The sequence below is a fragment of the Brachycentrus maculatus genome, unplaced genomic scaffold (genome assembly GCF_059751285.1).
Source record: "Brachycentrus maculatus isolate JH-2025_06_01 unplaced genomic scaffold, ASM5975128v1 h1tg000033l, whole genome shotgun sequence".
NCBI lineage: Eukaryota > Metazoa > Arthropoda > Insecta > Trichoptera > Brachycentridae > Brachycentrus > Brachycentrus maculatus.
Genome location: NW_028280787.1, coordinates 2,018,279 through 2,045,000, shown reverse-complemented (window position 1 = coordinate 2,045,000; position 26,722 = coordinate 2,018,279). Strand labels below are relative to the sequence as shown.

The window sequence follows — 26,722 nt, the reverse complement described above, 5'->3', positions numbered from 1 at the left end:
GAATGCTTAGATGGTCAGCTGAAGTGTCCCTTAGAGACAAAATAAAGAGTTCACGCATTCGTGGAAACCTGGCTGAAACAGGCATCAATAGTAAGGTCTCTACCTTAAAAGGTAATTGAGGTGATATGGGCACATAGATCGCAGAGAACCTGATCACATTGTGAAACAAGCAATCGCCGCGGATCTTTCTCGAATGACACTAGAGGAAGACCAGAGAATTCATGGATGCTGCAGAAAGGTAACCCGATTCGAAGGCATGGCCTAGGTGACGTTGTCCATGTAGAAGGACCCACAACCTGAAGACGAGGAGAGTCTACAAAGCTATCAGCAAAGCTATTATATATACAAGAGTAGAAACTTCAAATTCAAACATATCATAACGCAAATACACCAAACCTAATCCAACCGAATAATACGATGGAGCGATACATTTAAATTTATAAATGATCATTTCCGTATTACTAAAATAGCACGCTTTTTTTTCTACCGTGCTAATATTGTATTCGCAATAAATACGCTGTGTTTTTTTTTCTTTCATATAAAGTAGCTATACTGGCATCGGAGAAGTCATTAAGTCTACAGCAAAATCACATTTTCTTGGCCATGTTATTATTTCTGATAGTCAATAAAAAGCTTACGTCACGCGTCCAAGATTATTACATATATCCGAGTATAAGTATATATATATTTTTACTTTAGTTTCCACGCATATAATATACACAAATAGTAGCCAATAAAATCATTAAACAGGAACTCCGTTATATACGTACGCCACACAATAAATACTGTCTTTTGATGATTTTGCTTGATCAAAGGGTGATTTATTTATTCGCTGTATTGTGTTTGTATTTTAAGTTCATAAAGCAAATCAAACAAAAAATTACCTTGCAAGAGAAGATCTGTCAGGAAGCCTATATGCTTCTTTATCAGATCTGGGACGCTGTGGTACAGCTTTCAAAACATTATTTTTTATTTATTATAAAACTTACATATTATTTTTAAATTTAATGCCATTTCTATACATTTCTACTTAATACAATCTTATAATTTTAGTTGCACTGAGCTATATATATATATATATATATATATATATATATATATATATATATATATATGTGTGTGTGTGTGTGTGTGTTAATACCATGTTAATAATTGTCACTAATTATCTTTTTTTATTTGTTACAGGTAATAATTATCATCCTTTTCCACAAAACAATAATTTTTCTTGAGTAAGTACCCTTCCAAATATCCTTTAGTGCAATTTCCACTACGTAATATTTCCATAAAATACATTTGATGGGATACAGATGAAGTGAGCGAGAAGCTCAATGTATAATAGTTACTTCCGAATATAAATTAAAAATTTAATTTCAAATTTCGACCCGAGCGACCGGACTGGATGTCGTGTGACGTCAGACGGTGTCTTCAATAAGTGTCGCTTATCACGTCGATCATGCGGCGCGACCGTCGTGCGGCACGATGCGACGAAATGTCAAAATGTCTTCCCAAAGATAACGGACCGTTTCGCCGCGCAGACGCGACTATGTAGGCAAATGTGTGCATCAACTTTCTAAAACAGTATTTACATAAAAAAATGAAAAGGGCCTTATCGCTGGAGAGAAAGAAATTTAGCGTTTTTAAGAGACTTGTACTTAGTACATAATTGGAAATTACGTTTTTTAGACATTTTAACTAATTATTTATAACTAATTAATTGATTCTACAGTCACTTTGTAGTGATATCAATCCACTGTTTATTTAAGTTTTACTTGTTATCTACCACTAGTTCTTAAAATATATTACGACATGTGATTCGATGCATTCTACGTCATTTTCGTACACCGTACGGTAGTATGTACAAAATAAACTAAATATTTATAACTCAGTTACCAAGTAACCATGACCCAGCGTGGTTGTCAATAATGGGTAGAATTGGTGAATGTTACACGTGTGTAAAGTGATCACTTAAACCAACCTATGATGGTCATCAGCTCCGTAAATGCCTAGACTTCCATATTCTTCATCATGTTTAATGAGATGTCAAAAAATAATATGACTTGATACTGGCAGAAACATACTCTCACTGAGTGACTGCCAAAATAATAAAAACACCAAAAATAAATAAATAAAAGTACAATAAAATAATATTAAAAATACCTTGATTGTACGTAAAGATGGAGACTGACCGGAGCATTTCGTCGTAACATCGCTCGCGGCGAGCATCACCGAGCAACCGAAACTATGGATGGAGCGCTCGGCTCGGTGTACTGACTGCCTGAATGCTCGCATCGTAACGTGTTACGTTACGATGAAATGCTCCGGTCAGTCTCCACCTTAACACGAACACAAGAAAATGAATTGTCGCACGAGCCGACTTTTTGGTCGCCCGTGCGATCCGCGTCGCGTCGCCGCGGCCGGACGCAGTGCGCGCGCGGCGTCTTATCCCGGATGCACTCTCCGCTAGGCGCTGCCAGCGCGCGGCCAGATGCACCCGACGAGGCGAGGCGGTAATTACCGTCCATACCGTCCATACCGACCATACCGTCCGTAGCGTCCATCTAGTCTCGGTGGGCGCGGTGTAAAATTAGAACGCGCGACTTGGGCCAATCGGCACATCGGCACACGCGACCGCGCGTATCCGAATCCGAACGTGCATACTGCACGCGATATTCCAATTTGATTCAGACGAAAAATAAACATAATCAATGATTGGTTGATACATACTTTACCCTCTAGGGTCTATTGTATACAACGCTAACTCCTTTCAACGACGTCATATATCAAAAATCGTCAATTTTCAGCTGTGCATGTTTTCGGGACGCCCAGAAAATGTACTATAATTCAGCAAAAGCGGCATATTTTTAACTAAATATTTACCCGCTACAGGACAGCAAGTGTTGTTTTTGCATTTTAAAGAGAAGGTATGGTTTAATTATTTTTTTAAATATACTAAACATTTTTCAAATGGAGAAAAAACATTCAGGTTTTACCTAAAAAGATGTGTTGCACAGTAAAAAGTTCAATAAGTGGCTAGATATTTATTTTTTTAATACATTTTATTATATTTTTAAACGTTAAATTATTGCGACTCCTGACTCGGCCACTTTAAAGTCTTTGACATACCTGATCGTGTCAAGTTTTCACCGGTCTTCCTCTGCTTTTCTTATCCAACTATCATTCTAGTACGCTTCACATTTTTTTTTACCATTCTTTCCTCACTCATACGTTCCACATGTTCAAACCATCTTAAGAAAACTTTCTTAATTTTATCGATTATGCTTATCTCAGCTTTGCATTTTTTGTGTATACATAGATGATATATTATCAATTCTCATTTGGACACATTCAAGATAAAATTATTATTTAAATATAACATTTGTTTTTTTATCACTTGAGTAGTATATTTTAACTGGTAAAATCATGTTTTTTTTTTGAAGATAGGAGTTTTATTTATTATTTACCTTCCTTATTGTGTATGAACAAGGTTTATAGATCATTTAGAGGATTTTTGTTTCTTCTAAGTAATTTTATTTGAATCTGTGTTGGGAACAGGAGGGATAATCTAGTGTGGGCCAATCAGGAACTTGTCAGCATTTGCTCATTGCTGGGAGGAAACCACGTTGCACACCTCAGGAGAAGCCGGACTGCTGACTGTCGTCAGCAGGCCTTCCGTTCCACTAGAAGAGGGCTCGGCATTTTGTGTCCTAGCTTGGTTCATGGTACCAATGTCCTTCACCATTGTTATCATGTACGATACCATCTCTGTGACCAATTGGGTAACGCGACGGGCAGTTAGTTGGCGCTGTTTCCGCATCGGCATTATGCTCGTCGCCTAGATATGCACCAAAGCAGGCTAGGAATACAGCAGCGACCCAGTTATCAATCACTGCTCGCTTAGCGCGCCGCTCTTGATTCGACGGACATCTCAATACAGTATAATGAACGCATCGTGGATTCATAGTGTCATGCGACTCGAGTGCATCCATCGCCAAACTAAGGAGTAACCTCACTGACTACAGATCGGATAATGCATATACATATTCAGTAAACTACCTTACAACGTTGACATAGATAACCCTTTATCTTCGGGAGTTTTATAATGGATATTTTACAACATTTTGAGTCCAAATTCTTGTTCACAAATCTGGATTATCTCCAATTATAGGAGCTATTTTTCATATTATTAAATAATATTTGTATTTGGACACACTCAAAATGTTGTAAATAAATTAACTGGTCAAATTATAAGCTAAAATAATAAATTGAAAATGATATTTTCTGGCGTTTCTCGTGTATGTGATTATAATCCAGGATTCGGACCTCACTTACTAATATAAGAGTTTCCGCTTAGTAAAAAAGCTTCTTTCCTCTCACCAATAGATGTCCCTAGTGAAGTTCTAGTGATTTAATAACAAGGTTTCTAAATAACGAACAACAAAACGATGTATGATAGATGTGCGAATAGTGAAATAAGGAAGGAATGCAAAGCTGAGATAAGCATTATCGATAAAATTAAGAAAGGTGTGTTGAGATGGTTTGGACATGTAGAACGAATGAGTGAGGAAAGAACGGTAAAACAAATTTATGAGGCGAATGTTAGCGGGAAAAGAAGCAGAGGAAGACCGAGAAAAACATGGCACGATCAGGTATGCCAAATACTTGAAAGTGGTCAGGTTAGGAGTCGTAACAATCGGCGGGTATGTATGAGGAGATGCATGAACGTGGAAGAGGCGAAGAATGTTTGCAAGGACAGAGTGGTGTGGCGCTCTATTCTCTCTGCCTACCCCTGCGGGGAAGCGGCGTGATGGTTAGTTAGTTAGTTAGTTAGTTAGGTTTCTAAATTAGTTCATAAATATATAACATCCAAGAATTTGAGTAATGTGGTTGTCAATAATGGGTTGAATCGGTGAATGTTACACGCGTGTAAAGTGATCACTTAAACCAGCCTATGACGGTCGTCAGCCCCGTAAATGCACAGATTTCCATATTCATCTTCATATTTGATGAGATGTCAAAAAATAATATGAGGGATATTTTAAATGACATTTTTACGTTTTAAGTATCGGAAATGACTGTAAAGAGTTATTTAAAATTGAAATACAATTTAAAAACATTAACTTATAACGGTCCCCTCCGATAACGCAGTACCTATCTCGATTCCTGAGACGAATGTGCGGCAAAACAATGGATGAAAGATATTTGAATGGTGTAATAAGGAAATAATGCATGGCTGAGATAAGCATTTTATATATAGAATTGAAAAAAAAAGATTTGTAGAGATGGCTTGGACACGTGGAACGTACGAGTGAGGAAACAACGGTAAAACAAATTTATGAGGCGAATTGTAGTGGGAAAAGAAAAACAGAGGAAGACCGAAAAAAACTTGTCACGATCAGGTACTTCAAATATGCGGCCGAGTCAGGAGTCGAAATAATTGGTGGGTATGTATGAGAAGATGCATGAACGTGGAAAAGGCGAAGAATATTTACAAAGACTTACATCAGTAGTTAGAAATAGTAAGATTGGGATGATCTTGAGATTAATGGTGTGGCATTATATCCTCTCTGCCTACCCTGCGGGAAAGCAGCGCGATGGTTATTTAGTTATGGTTAAAAAATGGTATTGCAACACAAGGCTCTGAATTTTTCATTTGGCTGATTTTTGTAATTTCTAAAATGTAGATCACGTACAACATCATACATCAGTAGTTAGAAATAGTGAGATTGGGATGATCTTGAGATCAATGGTGTGGCATTCTATTCTCTCTGCCTACCCTGCGAGAAAGCAGAGTGATGGTTATTTAGTTATGGTTAAAAAATGGTATTGCAACACAAGGCTCTGAATTTTACATTTGTCTGATTTTTGTAATTTCTAAAATGTATATCACGTACAACATCATACATCAGTAGTTAGAAATAGTGAGATTGGGATGATCTTGAGATTAATGGTGTGGCATTATATCCTCTCTGCCTACCCTGCGGGAAAGCAGCGTGATGGTTATTTAGTTATGGTTAAAAAATGGTATTGCAACACAAGGCTCTGAATTTTACATTTGGCTGATTTTTGTAATTTCTAAAATGTAGATCACGTACAATAAAATCAATTAATACTTTAATACGACTATAAATCGTAATTGGGACACGATCCATTAGTGTTGTGCATTTTTCTTTCTGTAAATTAGCAATGCTTATCTCTTATCTGCTTATTTTTTGGGTCAACTTTCGCATAGATTATGGAGTGATAAATATTTTTGAAGTTAACCTTGAAATTTTCGTCATTATTATGACTGATAGTCCTGTCTGAATACGCCACTCAGATGAATTTAATCATCCAATGGTGCTTAGCGCACCGCATCGAATCGATGCGGCGATAACTTGATCGCTAATTGTGCGAAGGCAAGCTCGGCTGTCCAAATTTAAAACACAGTAAGGGACATTTTTTTTGGAGTAGTAGTTTTTTTTGCATTTATGGACTAAGTAGACTGTACTTAGTCCAAAGATGCAAAAAAAACCTACTACAAAAAAATGTCCTTTAATGTGTTTTAAATTTGGACAGCCGAGCTGATCATACTCTCATCCTTTTTTTGCCAAACAATCTTCGCCTCTTCCACATGTATGTCTCGATCTGATCAATATCTTAGTTTGAAGTGTTCAAAAAACTTGACCGTGCCAAGTTCCTCGGTCTTCCTCTGATCCTTTTTCTAACTTCATTCACCTTGTAAATTTGTTTTATCGTTCATTCCTCACACAAATACACAAACATACTTATATTGATATTATTTTTGAATATCTCAACACAGGTGAAGAAGAATATGAAAGTCTGGGCATTTACGGGGCTTACGACCGTCATAGGCTGGCTTAAATGATCACATTACACGCGTGTAACATTCGCCAATTCCACCCATGATTAACAAACACACTACTCAAATTCTTGAAAGATCTATAAGTATATTTGTATAATTTAATTTCGGAATCACTACAATTTCACTAGAGACGTCTATTGGTGGGACGAATAAGCTTTTTTATTGAGATGAAACTATTATATTTGTACGTGAAGTCCAAATCCTGGATTATAATCACATACATGAGAAATGCTAGAAAATACTATTTTCATGTTATCATTTCAGCTTATAATTCGACCAGTTAACTTATTTACAATATTTCGAGTGTGTCCAAATACTTGTTCGCAAATCTAGATTATCCCCAATTGTATGAGTTATTTATCATATTATTTTTAAACATCTCAACATAGACGAAGAAGAATAAGGAAGTCTGAGCAATTGCGGGGCTTACGATGGTGTCTATGCCCATGACGGTCGTAAGCTTCGTAAATGCCCAGACTTCCATTTTTTTCTTCATCCATGTTGAGATGTCAAAAATAATATGAAAATTAACTTATATTTTTTTTGTTCTGGGCTCAAGTAACACATCAAAGTTCAAGTAGCCCCGTTCAACGGTAATGAAAATTTATTATATGGTAATACTTTTATGTATATGACAGTTTATTTTTATTTTTAGATAACTTAAGTGAAAACCTCTAATTGGAATGATATTTTTTAAAATTTTATTATATTATGTTAATTTTGTTAAATATTCTGTTGGTTTTACAATGAATAAATAATAAATAAAAGCCACGTTTCGTAATGACTTAGTTTTTTATAGAGCAGGACAGCTGTCCAAATTTAAAACACAGTAAGGGACATTTTTTGTAGTACGTTTTTTTGCATTTTTGGACTAAGTAGAGTCTACTTAGTCCATAAATGCGAAAAAAACGTACTACAAAAAAAATGTCCCTTACTGTGTTTTAAATTTGGACAGCCGAGGAGTCACGGCTGGCCCAAGTGATTTTCTTCTTCTGAGCTTCTTATCTCACTTGTCCCCCTTAGCGGGAATCATTTCTTTCACATCTTTCCTTTGTTCGACATCGGTCGTCAGGTGTACGGACCATTGTACGCTATAAAAGGTTCCTTTGGAGCAGTGGTTCTCAAAGTGATCCTTACGGAGTCCCAGGATATTTCAAGGGGGTCCCTGAACAACGTCGAAGGGTCCATGCAAGGTTAAATATAAAAAAAGTGACACATTTTAATTCATATGGAAGTTACAATAAATAGCAAAGAATAAATTATGAGCTAATTTAAGACCAAGTATTCATTAAATAAGGAAATATATATAATATATATATATATATATATATATATATATATATATATATATATATATATATATATATATATATATATATATATATATATATATATATATATATATCCTGGTGCCAACACAACCTATGGATGTGAAACATGGAGTTGGCAAAAGAAGGATGAAAGTAGACTGAATGCAGTCGAAATGCGATCTCTCAGATGAATGTGAGACAAAACGATGTATGACAGATGTTCGAATAGTGAAATAAAGAAGGAATGCAAGGCTGAGATAAGCATTATCGATAAAATTAAGAAAGGTGTGTTGAGATGGTTTGGACATGTGGAACGAATGAGTGAGGAAAGAACGGCAAAACAAATTTATGAGGCGAATGTAATTGGAAAAAGAAGCAGAGGAAGACCGAGAAAAACGTGGCACGATCAGGTATGCCAATTACTTGAAAGTGGTCAGGTTAGGAGTCGTAATAATCGGCGGGTATGTATGAGGAGATGCATGAACATGGAAGAGGCGAAGAATGTTTGCAAAGACAGAGTGGTGTGGCATTCTATTCTCTCTGCCTACCTCTGCGGGGAAGCGGTGTAATGGCTAGTTAGTATTCGTTAAATCACAACATTATTTTCTCTAAATCCTGGTAACATTTTACGTAAATGATTTTTTTCTTCTAAAAAAACATCGTTTTTGCGTTGAAAAAATAAGTTTAACTTCGAAATAATCATATGCCTTTGAAATGAATAGAGTAACAGGGGTCCGTGGACCCAAACGAGTTTGAGAACCACCGCTTTAGAGAGTACCTAGCAACCCGAATACAGGTATATTTCATTTTTATTATTATTAACATCACAGACGCGGTCTATACATACCTGTTACGTTCCATACAAACAAAACAAAAAAAAACACCAGAACGACTCGATCTACATAGGTAATAAACTAATATGAAAAATCACAAGACTATCGGTTACATTCTTATTGAAATCTGTAGAGAACTAAGGGAGATATTAAGGTTTAAACTTTAGCTACATATTTGAACTAAAGGAGTGTGCAATGATTGTCCGAGTTCAGTGATTGGTCACTTTTAGCGATCCTCCTCTATCTGGCGTTAAATCTAAATCCATCTAAAAAAAACCCCTAAGATATTTTATTAATTGTTTCGGCATTCCCTTTGTGGTAAGACATGATGAAATTGTAAAAGAAAAATCACTTGTTTTTAATCGCTTGACTTATATTTATTTCATTATAACGACTAGTTTCGAAAGCTATGCTTCCATCTTCAGGTCTAAATACATGTAGTATATTTAGACCTGAAGATGAAGGCATAGCTTCCGAATCCAGTCGTTATAATAAATTGAATATAACACTAGTTTCGTAAGCTACGCTTCCATCTTCAGGTCTAAATATATGCAGTTTATATTTAGACCTGAAGATGAAGGCATAGCTTCCGAAACCAGTCGTTATAATAAATTGAATATAACGCTAGTTTCGTAAGCTACGCTTCCATCTTCAGGTATTAATATATGCAGTTTATATTTAGACCTGAAGATGAAGGCATAGCTTCCGAATCCAGTCGTTATAATAAATTCAATATAACACTAGTTTCGTAAGCTATGCTTCCATCTTCAGGTCTAAATATATGCAGTTTATATTTAGACCTGAAGATGAAGGCATAGCTTCCGAAACCAGTCGTTATGATAAAATAAATATAACACAAGTGGTAAAAAACATGTGTTTTTCTTTTACAAATGATAAGATGTTGTAGGAACTAATGATTTCATTTAAAAAAAAAACACGTTAGGTTGCGATCATAAGGTCTTGTAAAGAATATATATATTTATATATATGAAGGCATAGCTTCCGAATCCAGTCGTTATAATAAAATGAATATAACACTAGTTTCGTAAGCTACGCTTCCATATTCAGGTCTAAATATATGCAGTTTATATTTGGACCTGAAGATGAAGGCATAGCTTCCGAAACCAGTCGTTATGATAAAATAAATATAACACAACTGGTAAAAAACACGTTAGGTTGCGATCATAAGGTCTTGTAAAGAATGTATATTTATATATATATATATATATATATATATATATATATATATATATATATATATATATATATATATATATATATATATATATATATATATATATATATATGTATATATATCTATAATTTTCCGGCTGTTATAAACACAAAACGAGTCTAAAACAATCCTTTATAGGTTGAGTATGTTAAATTGGATATTCCTCCCGATTGTAAATAGCCCATCGTGGTATATTTTATCCATGATACTAAATTAGTAATAAATAGGGATGTGCCGAAATTTTGATGTCGATAATGAGTTCCTACTCCGACAATCGATATCGTCGTAACGAATCGCTTCTAGCGAGCTATCCGACGTTGTAAAACAACGATAATTTAATATTACGTTAGATGACGGCGCTATTCTTTCATTTCCGACGCGTTTTCTCGTCTTGAAATAATAGCCAAGTAAGTATTATTACGGAGATATGAAAGCGTATCATTCGTTTAATGGCCAAACGGCGCGGGCGCGCATTTTACTTAGAAAGTGATAAGCGTACGTACGTACCAATCCCGCTAATGTGTATGCATAATTTTTCATATTATTTTTTGACCCAACCTTATCTCACCGCCTCTGTAGTGTAATGGTCAGCACGCTCGTCTACCGTTCTGGAGGTCCCGGGTTCGATTCCCAGGGGGGTCAGATAAATATAAGTGATTTTTTCACTGTAATATTTATTCAATATTACCCTGGACTGGTACCTGAAGCGGAGGGCTGATCACCTTTCCTTCGTGTGTAAACGATCAAGATAACACTGTGTTCATATGAAGCAGTGCCCTATGCACCATTGGGGTGCGGATAAGGGTTTTATTATTATTATTTATTATCTCACCATAGATGTCTCTAGTGGAATTCTAGCGAATCCATTGAAATCCACATTACCCACTGAAATATCCACCATTATATCGACGGCCCCTACGTAAAGTACTCTATCTGCAAATCTGTTACTTAACAGGAGAGAGGTTAGAAGATTTTTTCAACGCATTTTTTTATTATTAATTAATTAACGGTTTTATCTGAAATTCTAAACTAGTATTATACATTAAAAAACACGATAAAATAATATATTAAATCGTTTTAAAACTTTATGGTTTGTCAAAATTAAGTAGTTAGCATTTTAGGAATTCAGTTTATTTCGAAAATTCGATGTAGATAGCGTCTTATACGCCTGAAAACTAGGCGTAATTTATTCAATATATTTTTTTTTGTTTACTTATATTTGTAGATAATGGTCTGTTGATAACGTACACCAAATATCTCAAAATTGACAAAAATGTAGTTAGAGCACTTTACGCAGGACACGTCGATATGTACCACCAGACCTAATAAAAGCAATGATTGTTAGTATATAAGGACATTTTGTGATTATTTTTAGTCAGTTTGATAATGTCTTAATAAGACGAAACACGTCACATATTTTTATGACAGCCACGTTACGCACGTGACTTTACACCAGTGGCGTGCCTAGGGTTTACCAGTAAGGCAAGCCCATTGTTTTTCACATTCGTGAATACATGATGTACCTATAATTTCTTCACCTCATATCATTCCCAGTATAGTAAGCACCCAGAAAGTATTATAAATATAAACAATGTATTGTAATCAATGTAAAAATATGCTAACATGTAACTTTTGTAAGGTATAGCCATCACCTTGAAATAAAGAAAATGTTCAGTATAATAAAATATCTTCCTCAGATATTAACCATAACCAATAAGTACCATCACCATATAATGGCATGCATAGTGTTTTATAATCATGTAAGCGCGCGATAATTTAAAATTAGTCACACATTAACTATGTATTTTTAATCATTTGGTCTAGATTTAGTCATTTTTATTTGGAGTTGTTAGGCAATCCGGGCTTTTGGGCTTCTAGGGAAGTACCGCCACTGCTTTACACACGTGTAACATTCACCAATTTTACCCATGATTGACAACCGCACTACTCAAATTCTTGGAACTTCTAGAAATATTCATCAAACTCCTTTTCATTAGTGTTTTGCAGTGACATTTCTTGTTGGAACTGCATTTCATAGAATAAAATAAAAACTATGTAATTTTTCCCACATGAATTTTATTTGACCAGCAACCGGGCTTCGTCGTAACCGACATCATCAGACTTGTATGATAAAATTCATGTGGAAAAAATTACTTACTTATACTTACTTATAACCCTTATCCGCAACCAATGGTGCATAGGGCACTGCATCGAATTGACGCGGTGTTTTTCTTGATCATTACTTACATAAGGGCAAGGTCAAGATCAAGATCACTCTTGTGCTTCAGGAACCAGTCTAGGGTAATATTAAATAAATATTATAGTGTAAAATCACTAATATTTATTTTCACCCCCCGCACGGTAGCTAAACACGCTGACCATTACACCACGGAGGCGGACAAAAAATTACATAGTTGTTATTTTATTCTATTAAATGCAGTTCCACAAAGAAATGTCAGTACAAAACTTAAATTCTATCGAAATCATAATTAAAATTGCGACAAATCGTGACCAACCCTGCATTAAACCAATATGAAATCATTAAATTCCACCAAAACGTAACAATTTTACAAACTGACGACTTAAAATCAAACGGAATGATACTAAGTATGTATCAAAAAATTAAAGAAAGCACATCGGTTCGCGACCGGTTGCATCATCCGAACTACAAGACCCCCTCTTCGCCCAGACGCGTGTACCGATCTCGGTAGCCAGTCGACGAGCACGGTGGTCGATCAATTCCACCTTACGAATTAGCGTTGGGCAAGACTGAGCGCTTTGTTAAAATTAAGAACGGCTTCGCGCTCGCTTGTCATTTGGGGCAAGTTTAGCCGACGAAAGTGTAGTTTGTTGTTCGCAAGTAAGGAGGGAAGGGGGGGAGGGAGGATATAACGCGGCCGATACATCGCTCACTCCTTTCAACAACGTCATATATCAACAATCGTATATTTTCAGCTGTGCATGTTTTCGGAATGCCCAGAAAAATGTTCTATATCCCAGCAAAAGCGGCATATTTTTAACTTAATATTTACCAGCTACAGGGCAGAAAGTGTTGCTCTTGCATTTTGAAGAATAGGTATTGTTTAATTAATTTTTTAAATACACAAAATATTTTTGAAATTGAGAAAAAACATTCGGGTTTTACCTAAAAAGATCTGTTGCACAGTAAAAAGTTCAATAAGTGGCTTGATATTTATTTTTAATACATTTCATACTACTACTACTACTACCATCACGCCGTTTCCCCGCAGGGGTAGGCAGAGAGGATGGAACGCCACACTCTTCTGTCCTGACATACACTCCTCGCCTCCTCTATATCCATACATCTAGTCATACATGCCCTCCGATTACGCAGACTTTTGACACCGCCAGATTTTAGGTTCTGATTGATCTGATCGTGCCAAGTCTTTTTCGGTCGTCCTCGTTCTGTTTTCCCTCTCACATTCGCCACATATATTTTCATTCACATTTCATTATATTCTTAAACTTTAAAAGCGATCTCCTGAAAAAGCAAGTTTTTTGATATATGACGTTGTTGAAAGGAGTAAGCGACATGAATTATTATTGCATTTTCAAAATGAATAACCACACGTTATGTCCGAATCAGGTTTTCTTCAAGCGACGATAGTTAGGCATTTAGCTCCGACGCACACGATTTGAAAACCGTTCAGCGAGAGACAAAACTTGCAAGGCATAATAGAGTCAGTCCTTCATCAGGTTTTGAAAGTGTCCAAATACTTCCCAATTACGGGTTTCTCCACTTAGTGGTGCATACAAATAAAAGGGTCTCTGCTAAATAATAACAAAAATCTAAATCCGATGAAAAATGTCTGTTGCGAACTCATATCGCTCACTCCTTTCAACAACGTCATATAATATATAAAAAATCGTCAATTTTCAGTTGTGCATGTTTTCGGAATGCCCAGAAAAAGTACTATATCCCAACAAAAGCGGCATATTTTTAACATAATATTTACCTGGGGGGATAAATATAACAATGCATAAAAGCGATGCAGTTCCCTATGCACCACTGGGTGCGGATGAAGGTTAAAATAGTAAGTTTTACTCGGTAATACCACTATTTAAAAAAAAATCTATTGTGACACGTGTTTCTATGTATTTCGCATCGTTTTCAAACGTGGATAGGTTTTATCACAAAGTCACTGCTGAATCGATTAATTAAGATAATCGAATCGATGAAATTAAGATAAAAAGGCAGTAAGTATTTCCGTTTTAAAATGCCATTAAAATTATGTTTGAAAAATATTTCGAAATATTTTTAAAATACCTACGGTCCAAGCAATCACTCGAAGATATATTTGTCGAATGACAAGCTATGCACATCTCTAAATTAACGGTTTTCCTTTTGGCCGTTGTCGGTCGTTCCAAAAGCGAACAAAAATGACGAATAGCGAATAGACAATAACGACTCACGGCAAAGACCCGGGAGGTGCCTACTATATTTTCCGAGAATCTGGTGGGCGAAATTTTACCGGTTAAAATGCGTATTAGAGGTTTCTGCAGGCAAATTATTTACTTAATTAATACCCATGCAATTCTTGGAATATGAATAATGACCAGCCGGTCACGGAGTTGGCAAACATAAAATCCTTTCTTTGACGTACATAGCATTAATTCCTAATTCCTTTGTCTGGACTTTCTGAATCCTGAACAATACAAAGGACACACCACTGCATTGTTTTAAAGTTAAGTTGCAAAGGTTCATCGTACGACATTTATAGTGAAATAGATACTCGTATGTCAGTAACATCCCCAAACATTCCCACCTATCAGAAGAGGAAAACATTCGATGCATGTGTACTCCCAGTGTTCACATATCGCTCACTCATTTCAAGAACGTCATAAATCGAAAATCGACAATTTTCAGTTGTTCATGTATTCAGAATGCCCTGAAAATATACTATATCCCATCAAAAGAGGCATATTTTTAACTTAATATTTACCCGCTACACGGCAGAAAGGATTGTTTTTGCATTTTGAAGAAAATGTATTGATTAACTATTTTTTTAAATATACCAAAAAAATTTAAATGGAGAAAAAACCTTCAGATTTTAATCTTAAAAGATCTGTTGCACGGTAAAAAGTTTAATAAGTGGCTTGATATTTATTTTCGATAAATTGTATTATATTTTTAAACTTTAAAACCGTTCACCTGAAAAATCAAGTATTTTGATTTATGACGTTCTTGAAAGGAGTGAGCGATATATAAACTCCGGGTAACACAAAGAGCAATGGAGAGAAGGATGCTAAACATTTCTCTAAGGGATCGAAAAACGAATGTTTGGATAAGGGAAAAGACCAAGGTAACAGATGTGCCTCAACAAATGGAACTGCGCAGGTCATGTGCCACGTACGTCTGAAGATAGATGGATGAAAAGGTGCTTGACTGCAGGTCTAGAAACGTGGGTAGGCCCCCGACAAGATGGTCCAATGACATTAGGAAAGTGGCGGGCCTGCACTGGAAAAGAGTCGCGTCCAAAAGTCCAAAGGGAAGCCTCTGTTCAAAACTGGATACAAGAAGAAGGCTGAACGTAGAATGGTGCATGTATGTAACAGTCAATCGGTTGGCTATCGAACCGAGAACGCAAGCTCGTCAGACAGGTACGTTTACTATTGCAATACGGAGGCGGAGTTTGGATGTCGTCACAGTTATTCCAAACGCATTCGTATTCATTTTGGCAACGTGGATCGATCAAAATAAAACACAAACGTAAAACACATCATGATGAATGTTTTAAATTTCTTCAAAGATGTAGTACTTTTTCGTTATTATTAGTAAACGTACCAATTTGTTTAAGTCTTATACTGATATTTCTCGGTGGAACTGCATTTTACATAATAAAACAAAACTTCATACTTAAGTATATAACTTTTTCTATCTTCTTCCTCCTAGTTCCATCCCAACTTAACGTCTTTGTAGACTTTTGAGTTAGCTCTACTCGTCCTAAGGTTGTGAGTCCTTCTATCTTGGGTAACGTCACCTAGGCCATGCCTTCGAATCATGTTATCTTTCTGGAGCACCCAAGAGTTCTTTGGTCTTCCTCTAGACGTCTTTCGAGGAAGATCCACGGCGATTGCTAGGTCCACAATATGGTTTTCCGCGTCCTACGTGACATACCACCTCAATTGCCTTTCCTCTACCTTACTATCGATGGTACACCCAGGCTTCCACGAATGCCACTGGCCAAGTAAAATAAAAGTGGAAAAAGCTGCTATTATAACTACTACCATCACGCTGATTCCCCGCAGGGGTAGGTAGAGAGGATGGAACGCCCATACTCTTCTGTCCTGACATAACCTTTTCACTCCCTTCACACCCATACATCTAGTCATATTTCGCTCACTCCTTTCAATAACCTCATACTTATATCAAATAACTTGATTTTGAGAACATGATAAAATGTATTAAAAATATATATCAAGCCACTTATTGAACTTTTTACTGTGCAACAGATCTATTTAGGTAAAACCTATGATTTTTTCTCCATTTGAAAAATATTATTGAACAATACCTTTTCTTCAAAATGCAAAAACAACACTTTCTGCCCTGTAGCGGGTAAATATTAAGTTAAAAATATGCCGCTTTTGCTGGGATATAGTACATTTTCTGGGCATTCCGAAAACAACTGAAAATTGACAATTTTTTTTTTTATATATAACGTTGTTGAAAGGAGTGAGCGATATATGATACGATACGACTGTTATTTCAAATTTCTTTCTTGACACTACCAGATGTTATTTTATTTTGTACCAATATTGCAAATTTTCCATTTTTCTGATTGATAGACGCTGTATAAAATCGAACGTAACGTTTGCGATAAATCATAAGAAAACGTTTTTAGAAAACAGAACGAGTTTTGATTTTTTTTAAATATTGTTTACGACTGCATGGGTGAATTATCACCATGATTGCCGTCCTCAAAATCGGTAACCACATCTCACTTTCATTGCTAGACTCGTTTATAATCTTTTAATCATATTATACATATTATTATTATTATATACCCGTGTGTGTACGCGAGATGAGAAAGTTATATTTACATTTACGGAGCAATTTAGATTATAACCGAACCCCGGACGCAAATAGATAGCGGCCCGATGGACGAGATAAATCTAATTTATTCCCTCTAGCCTTATAATACTTTTTTTTTGTGGAACAGCCAGTAAATAATTTGATGAGACTGTTTCGCGTAGGTACCTGATGCACAGCTGTTTGATTTAATTACGAAAAAAACCCCGTATATTGCATTTTTGTTTATATGTATATTTTTTTAAGCGCAAGAGTGATAACCTTGCCTTCATGTAATTAATGATCAAGATAACACTGCATCAGTTCGATGCAGTGCCCTATGCACCATTGGGTGCGGATAAGGGTTATAAGTAATAATATTTTTTTTTAAATGTGGAACCTCTCCTCATTATTCGCACATCTTGCTGTCGTTAAACTTACTACTTTACTACTACCATCACGCCGTTTTTCCGCAGGGGTAGGCAGAGATGATGGAACGCTACATTCTTCTATCCTGACATACACTCCTTGCTTCCTTCACATCCATACATCTAGTCATACGTGCCTTTTGATTACGCAGACTTTTGACACCAAAAATATTTTACTATATTTTTTTTATAAGAATAGTCAATTTCATAAGAAAACCTTAAAGTAAGTATTTAAATAATTGATAAATAAATTAATCTAAGTAACATAATTTATTTACGCACAAACAATATGGCTGTCCAAACTCAAAACACAGTAAGGGACATTTTTTTGTAGAACGTTTTTTTTTGCATTTTTGGACTAAATAGATTCTACTTAGTCCAAAAAAACATACTGCAAAAAAATGTCCCTTACTGTGTTTTAAGTGTGAACAGCCGAATATTCGGTATTAGTATTTATCAACAAGTTGAATAAATCGTGTACGAATACCGAAATTTCACCGGACCAACATTTGAATTTCGGCGGCAAAAAGTTTTCTGTTATGTAATTTTATTTAGTGATGTGCATCCAGCTACCGTTATGTGTGCATCTTGTTTATCGAAGGCAGCTTTTACGACTGGCCAGACACGTAACCGTGTTGCAGAGTCATTATAACTTCGAGAAATGGCTATCTCGTTCAATATTCGATACGCGCGTTATCTCGGCAAATACTCTCGAGAACAACAAACGAGTTTATCACATAAAATGGCTTTCAATAACACCGGGACAGACAATGATCGCACTGCAGACTGCGTTGTCTGAACGTGCACCAGTTATTATTATTATTAATAATGATTGTCGATTGCGGTCAGCGAAATCGAACGATCCGAGAAGCGACCATTTTATTATAATATACATGTTGCTCACTCCTTTCAAGAACGTCATAAATAAAAAAAAAAATATTTTTCAGGAGATCGTTTTTAAAGTTTAAAAATATAACGAAATGTATTAAAAATAAATATCAAGCCACTTATTGAACTTTTTACTGTGCAACAGATCTTTTTAGGTAAAACCTGAAAGTTTTTTCTCCATTTGAAAAATATTTAGTATATTGAAAAAAAAAATCAAACAATACATTTTCTTCAAAATGCAAAAACAACACTTTCTGCCCTGCAGCGGGTAAATATCAGGTTAAAAATATGCCTCTTTTGCTGGGATATAGTACATTTTCTGGGCATTCCGATATCATGCACAACTGAAAATTGTCGATTTTTGATTTATGACGTTCTTGAAGGAGTGAGCGATGTATGAACGCGTTGCTTATCGTGTGAAGATCGACTCACCTTGATGCCAGATCTCCCAGGTTGCTTGAGGAGGATGTTCTCGGGCTTCATGTCGCAGTGTATGATATTGAACTTGGAGAGGGCGTCCAGACACTGCAAGAGGCTGTGCGAGAACTTCCGCACGAGCTGCAGGCTGAACCCCTGGAACTTGTTCTTCTTGATGAGTTCGTAGAGGTTTATGGAGAGCAGCTCGAACGTGATGCACATGTGGTTGCGGAAGGTGAAGCTGTCCAGCATGTGGATGACGTTCATGGTGTTGTCCTTGTCCTTGCGCCGCAGGTGCTCCAGGATGCGCACCTCCTCGCGCGCCTGGCGGTAGAAGCGCTTCTGATTGCGGACCATCTTGAGCGCGACGTGCTCGTGCGTCTTGTGGTCGTACGCCTTGAACACCTGCCCGAAGCTGCCCTTCCCGATCACCTTGAGGATCTCGTACCGGTACGCGACGTGGTCGTGCAGCGTGTGGATGTACGAGCCGTTCTCGTCGTCGTAGCTGGACACGATCAGGCCCAGGTAGCCGGGGTGCTTCTTGGCGATCTGGCCGAAGAAGTAGATCTCCGGGTAGTCCCAGATCTCGCTGTGCTCGTAGTCCGACAGCTTGTGCTTGTAGTAGGCTATGATCCGCGCCGGGGAGAAGGCCGCGGCCGGCTGCTCGGCGGCGGGCGGGCGCTCCTCGGCCTGCGCGGGCGGCGGGCTGTGCGCCCCCTTCAGCGGGGGCAGCGGGGCCGCGTCCCCCGCGTAGGGCGGCTCGCACGCCCGGGACTGCGGCATGTCGCCGCTGCCGCTTCCTTCCGCTGCCGCCGGGAACACAAACCGCGCACTCACATAACTCCCCGCCGCCAGCTTGGGGAGCGAGACACGGCGAACGACACCCGCGCGCGCTCGTTTCACTATTCTCGACTCGCGGACGCTACTATTATTACTCTCGGCTATGTCGGGGCGGACATGACCGTTTCCATTCCGGCGATCGCCCTTTTCGCGTCGACCCGAGCGTTCCGCGGAAGCGAACAAAGAATAACTGATCTACTGACGGATTCGGCCCGTCCACGGCACCAGAGAGAAAATAGAAACTGGTCGAGAGTCATTGAACCATTTTAGCGCTCCGTTTCCACGAGAGGGAGCGAGACGACTGCATTTCTCGCGTTAACGCAATCTATCGCCAGAGAGCGCTCGCGTAGGGGCATCGACTACAGCTGTTGAATAATAACTGACGCCGTTTATCAATCTAATATCTGTACATTTAAACTTTTGAAAGCACGAAATTGACGATTGTACGAAGTTTTATTATATTTCAGTTACCGAATCCCCGAAATAAGTCAGCTATATCGAACAAATAGCGATTTTATAAAAAAAATGCATCGCAGAAATCTGCATTACCGACACTCGTGTTTTAAGCGATACTCCACGGGCGTCGTACAGTCGCTCACTGTACGATAACGCCCTCGCGGCCGGCGGGCAGTTTGAGAACTAACAGCTAAGGGCTTCTGTCACGGACTACAGGCAGTCCAAGCTTAACCTAAATAATCGATGTATTAAAAAATAATATATGTCTACCTCTGTTGCTCTTGTGCAAAATCCTACGAACAAAAAGAGACAAGAGAAAGACAATACGGAAATGGTAAAAAAAGAGAGTCATATTTTGTACAGCGCCTTCTCTCTTATACACGTCAGTTTAGTGTAGAATATCAAGATTCGTTCATTTAAGCTTGCGATCTATGTAATACATATTCTATGACGGACTCGGCATATCATACCGATGGAGTCGGGCTGTCAGTGCTGAGGCATTAATTTAATTGTATTTTTCCTCGGATGGAGTTCGCGTTTGGAGTGCCTGGTTCGATAAAATAAAGTGTCAATTGTGATATTTAACAAGCCGGGAGGGTTCCCGTAATATGGGCATTAATCCGAAGAAACTCCGTTGCGGTGAGTGGACACAATAATTGCGATTATTTCATTCGAATACTTATTTCTGATTTTGAGATCGTGATGTTTTGGCAAATGAGATGCGGATTCAAGGATGATCGCTTGGCTGGCTTCCTGATATTGTTATTGTTATGTATTATCTATATATGGGCAGTATTCATTCAAATTCTAGGGTCAGGTTGGAAATAATTTTTAACTGTATTTGACCCCAAAGGTTATTGAGAATTGCATTATAAATTGCAACTGACTGTCAATTTGAATATAAACTACGTATAAATATATGATTGACTAACAGGAAATGTATTTCGTATGAATAATCATCTGCCGATAACTAATACGCCATCAATCGCATACATACTCATAATTTGTAATATAATTTTATATGATTAAAGAAAACACTTGTTTTTATACCAACTGACTAACTAACTAACTAACCATCACGCCGCTTCCCCGCAGGGGTAGGCATAGAGAATAGAGCGCCACACCACTCGACCTTGTCCTTGCAAACATTCTTCGCCTCTTCCACGTTCATGCATCTCCTCGTACATACCCGCCGATTGTTACGACTCCTAACCTGACCACTTTCAAGTATTTGGCATACCTGATCGTGCCATGTTTTTCTCGGTCTTCCTCTGCTTCTTTTCCCGCTAACATTCGCCTCATAAATTTGTTTTACCGTTCTTTCCTCACTCATTCGTTCCACATGTCCAAACCATCTCAACACACATTTCTTAATTTTATCGATAATGCTTTTATATATGTTTTTATTTTATATATATTTTTATTTATTATATGTTTTTATACCACTTGAGTTTATTAAAGACCACTAGTTTCAGAAGCTAAACTTCCATCATTCAGGTCTGAATAATAATTGAGTTATTATTCAGACCTGAATGATGGAAGTTTAGCTTTTAAAACTAGTCTTCTTCTCCGTCTTATTCCTCATTGCTGAGGGTTGTGACCCTTGCAGAAGCAATGACTCTTCCCCAGTTATCCCTTGACTGTGCTGCACGGAGCGCTCCAACCTACTCGGCTGTCCAAACTCAAAACACAGTAAGGGACATTTTTTTAGTACGTTTTTTTTGCATTTTTGGACTAAGTAGATTCTACTTAGTCCAAAAATGCAAAAAAAACGTACCACAAAAAAAAATGTCCCTTACTGTGTTTTAAGTTTGGACAGCCGTACTGCTGCCTTAACTTGATCGGTCCATCGTGTGGGGATCTTCCTCTCCCTGTCTTTCCCTCCGGGCTACCGATCACAACTAGTCGTTCCAGGCTATCCTCGTTGCCACGCGCAACGTGTCCAAAGAACTGGAGAATCCGTCGGGTACAGATATTGGCCAGAGTCAAGCCATCCAAGCGTAGTTCCTGGCGAATGGACTCATTGGTGCGTCTAGCTGTCCATGGAATTCGGAGCACGCGCCTCCAACACCACATTTCGAAGGCATCAATTTTTCTCCTGAAACTAGTAGTCTTTAATAAAACTCAAGTGGTATAAAAACAAGTGTTTTCTTTAATCATTGTAACATGTCTTACCACAAAGTTAATGCCGAAACAATTAATAAAATATATTTTTATATTATTGAAACTTTATACCATTCGGTACTGAGGTACGAAGAAGTCAGTAATCATCGTTCTGTAGCGCTCTCCATTGACCGTAACATTATTTCCTTCATATGTTACCAAATCAATATAACACTGCGTTTATATGATGCAGTGCCCTATGCACCATTGGGTGCGGTAATGGTCACAACAAAAATTAAATAAAAAACTAATTAAATATGAGTAAAACAAATTTATGAGGCGAATGTAAGTGGAAAAAAGAGCAGAGGAAGACCGAGAAAAACATGGCACGATCAGGTATGCCAAATACTTGAAAGTGGTCAGGTTAGGAGTCGTAACAATCGGCGGGTATGTATGAGGAGATGCATGAACCTGGAAGAGGCGAAGAATGTTTGCAAAGACAGAGTGGTGTGGCGTTCTGTTCTCTCTGCCTACCCCTGCGGGGAAGCGGCGTGAGGGTTAGTATTATATATTATTTATATATTTATTTAAATTTTTCATAATACTCATTGTTATTTATAATTGTTTTTTTGTTGTTGTTGTTTTCTTATTGTTTTTATTTTATTAGAATTAAAAGAGGTAATGAGGGGATCCCGAGGGGTGGGGACGAAGTGTCGGCCTCTGTCCGTACATCCTCCTCCCCCCTCATTAATTGAATAGAGCAATATTTATTTCTTCAGAAATATTTTGAAGATTTTCCTCTATGTGCAGCTGACAAAGAGTCCCTCAGGACTCTATAACTGCTGCGGGTGGATGGTGGGCTCAGATTCCAAAAAAAAAAATACTTATATGGGAAAGCTCATTATACATAACAGTAAAAAAGAAAGTTAAATGGATATTTGTTACGGTTATTATTCGTCAGGTGAAATCGAAACAGTATTTACTGATTTCATATTTGCGATCAATGTAAGGCTGAGCCAGGGAAAGATTAGGAAGAGTTCTTTAAGGTGGTATGGACATGTGGAGCGAATGGATGGCGAGAGAATGACTGAAGAAAATACATGTGGAGAATGTGAGCGGGAGAACAGAACGAGGACGACCGAAAAAGACTTGACACAATCTATTAAATCTGGTGGTGTCAAAAGTCTGCGTAATCGGAGGGCATGTATGACTAGATGTATGTGAAGGAGGCGAGGTGTGTTTGTCAGGACAGAAGAGTGTGGCGTTCTATCCTCTCTGCCTACCCCTGCGGTGCAACGGCTTAATGGTAGTAGTAGTAAAATCTTTGTAACCAACCTTCGAATGGATTTTTTGAGCAATGTTTATATTTATATATAAATATAAACCTTTTTTTTAGATTAAAAATAAAGCATATTCACCCATTGCTATAAAAAAAATCGTATAATCCAAATATACACTTTGCTGTTTTATTATTATTGGCTTTCAAAGTTTCAAAGTTTCAAAAATTCGAGTAATGTGCTTATCAATCATGGGTAGAATAGAATGGTGAATGTTGCACGTGTGAAAGGTGATACACTTAACCAGCCTATGACAGGGCATAATCCCTGTAAATACCCAGACTTCCATATTCGTCTTCATCTATGTTGAGATGTCACAATGTAAAGCCTGATTTATTGTGAACTTCTTTATTGAATTTATTGTATATATATAAATATATATAGAAGTTCCTAAAATTTGAGTAGTGAGGTTGTCAGTCATGGTTAGAATGGTGAACGTTGCACGCGTGTAAAGTGATACACTTAACCACCCTATGACAGGTCAAAAGCCCTGTAAATGCCCAGACTTACATATTTGTCTTCATCTATGTTGAGATGTGAAAATGAAAAGGGTGATTCAATGTGACCTTTTTTTTTAAAATATATCTATAAGTTCCGAAAATTTTATTATTATTAGCGGAAATTTCTGAATACGGACACTTTGAGGGCTTGTGCGCTTGTGCACCACACGGAATTTTACTGTCCGGCAGTCCGGTTAGCATGATAAAACGGATGATTGGCTCGGATTGGCTTGTGCTTTTGGCCGTCTTTCTTCGGATCGGTGCGCGATCACGGTGCGCGTGAACTCCATCACGCTAAACTATCATAGACACTTTTATTTGAAAAAACCGGACTGCCGGGCGGTAAAATTCCGTGTAGTGCACAAGGGCCCTTTAGGTCGCGTGTCCACTCCATAGCGAAATTCTCACATATGACCTTGTTTCCCCTAACATTATCAAAGTAGAAATTTAACGTAATTGATAATAATTGCCGTACGAGGTTGACAGATGAATTCCTATAATTAGAAAATCAAACGTCACGTTCGAGGCAGCGGAAGGTCGGAACTTAATGCCAGTCTGATGGGGAATAATTGTGTAATTAGCGGGCAAGGAAGATGACAAAACTAAGATATGAATTTTAAAATGAAGCTACTAATGGCAGGGTGAACGGGGAATTATGTACAGGCATAATTCGTTTTACGCTAGGGCTCAGTTCCGAGAGACACCGGCGCAAAAAAAATGGCGCAAAATGATCATAATTATAAAAAACCTAACTATCGAGAGAATCGAACGCCACACCACTCTGTCTTTGCAAACATTCTTCGCCTCTTCTACATTCATGCATCTCCTTATACATACCCGACGATTATTACGACTCCTGACCCGGCTGCTTTCAAGTATTTGACATACCTGATTGTGAAAAGTTTTTCTCGGTCTTTCTCTGCTTCTTTTTCCAACTACATTCGCCTCATAAATTTGTTTAACCGTTCTTTCTTCACTCATACGTTCCACATGTCCAAACCATCTCAACACACCTTTCTTAATTTTATCGATAATGCTTCTCAGCCTTACATTCTTTCCTTATTTCACCATTCGAACATCTATCATACGTCGTTTGTTAAACAATTATAATGGACGATATAATGTTACATGTGCGGTAAAACGATGTATGACAGATGTTCGAATGGTGAAATAAGGTAAGAATGCAAGGCTGAGATAAGCATTATCGATAAAATTAAGAAAGGTGTGTTGAGATGATTTGGACATGTGGAACGAATGAGGAAAGAGCGCTAAAACAAATTTGTGAAGCGAACGTTGTTGGAATGAAAAAAACAGAGGAAGACCGAGAAAAAGTTAGCACGATCAGGCATGTCAAATACTTGAAACGGTTGGGTCAGGAGTCGAAATAATCGGCGGGTATGTATGACGAGGCGCATGAATGTGGAAGAGACGAATAATGTTTGCAAAGAAATAGTGGTGCGGCGTTCTATTCTCCCCGCCTATCTCTGCGGAGAAGCGACGTGTTGGTTAGTTAGTTAGTTAGTAAGTTATAGTAATATTGAACATAAAGAGTAAACCTGCTCACGAGTAGGCATAGGCCATAAGACTTAATAAGTTGGAGCCAAAGTAGGGCCATGATAAGCGGTGTTGCATAAGCCGTAGACACTTGGACGCTAGGTAATTCAAATGATAGATTTATCCTGTTCGCAAGATGTGACCGTGTGATTTTTCTTTTTCTTATCATTTACACTGTCCGATTACAAATTTACAACATAATTTTTACGAGTTACGATTTTTATAATTAAAATGTATTCGGTAAAATTCTTATTTTGACACCAAATCAAGTATATGTAATATATTATAAGGTAATAACAGTATGATTTCCGCGAAATCTGATCTGAAAGTAGAGAACACGATAATGCTCAAACACCGCCTGTACTCAAACGATGAATGAGACTTACAGTCAAATTGTCGCATCTCAAAAATTGGTAAAATAACTTTTTTTAAAAACTTTTTTATAACATTTTAAGTGCGTCCAAATACTTGTTCACAATACTGGATTATCTACAGTAATATGAGTTATAGTTCATATTACTTTTTGACATGTTCATTACTTACATTAATTACATTACTTACATACTTCATTACTTTGAATTGTTATTACCCTATTTTGCAACCAAATTTCTATTCTTTATATTTCGCTCACTCCTTTCAAGATCGTCATAAATCAAAATACCTGATTTTTCAGGAGATCGTTTTTAAAGTTTAAAAATATAATACAATATATTAAAAATAAATATCAAGCCACTTATTGCAGTTTTTACTGTGCAACAGATCTTTTTAGGTAAAATCTCAAGGTTTTTCTCCATTTGAAAAATGTTTAGTTGATTTTAAAAAAATATTAAACAATACCTTTTCTTCAAAATGCAAAAACAACACTTTCTGCCCTGTAGCGGGCAAATATTAAGTTAATAGATTTATATTATCCACTGACACTTCGTGATG

At 37.3% G+C, this 26,722-nt stretch overlaps 2 protein-coding genes across 3 annotated transcripts in view; one reads left to right on the top strand and one right to left on the bottom strand.

The window, feature by feature from the left end:
- Positions 1–20,286, bottom strand: part of LOC148312769 (dual specificity tyrosine-phosphorylation-regulated kinase 2-like) — a 116,000-nt gene extending 95,714 nt beyond the window's left edge. Inside the window, exon 1 of the mRNA XM_088274221.1 lies at positions 19,018–20,286. Within this exon, the coding sequence (XP_088130347.1) occupies positions 19,018–19,785 (768 nt within the window). The 5' untranslated portion in view covers positions 19,786–20,286. The remainder of the gene's footprint in view (positions 1–19,017) is intronic.
- The window catches only part of LOC148312768 (uncharacterized), a 104,867-nt gene that overhangs the window by 67,391 nt on the left and 10,754 nt on the right, over positions 1–26,722 (top strand). The window contains exon 1 of one of the 2 annotated variants that reach the window (XR_015838879.1): positions 20,763–20,937. The exons of the other annotated variant lie outside the window; for it this stretch is intronic. The gene's annotated coding sequence lies outside the window, so the exon portion shown is untranslated. Of the gene's footprint in view, positions 1–20,762; positions 20,938–26,722 lie in introns of those variants that run through there. 2 annotated transcript variants of the gene reach the window in all.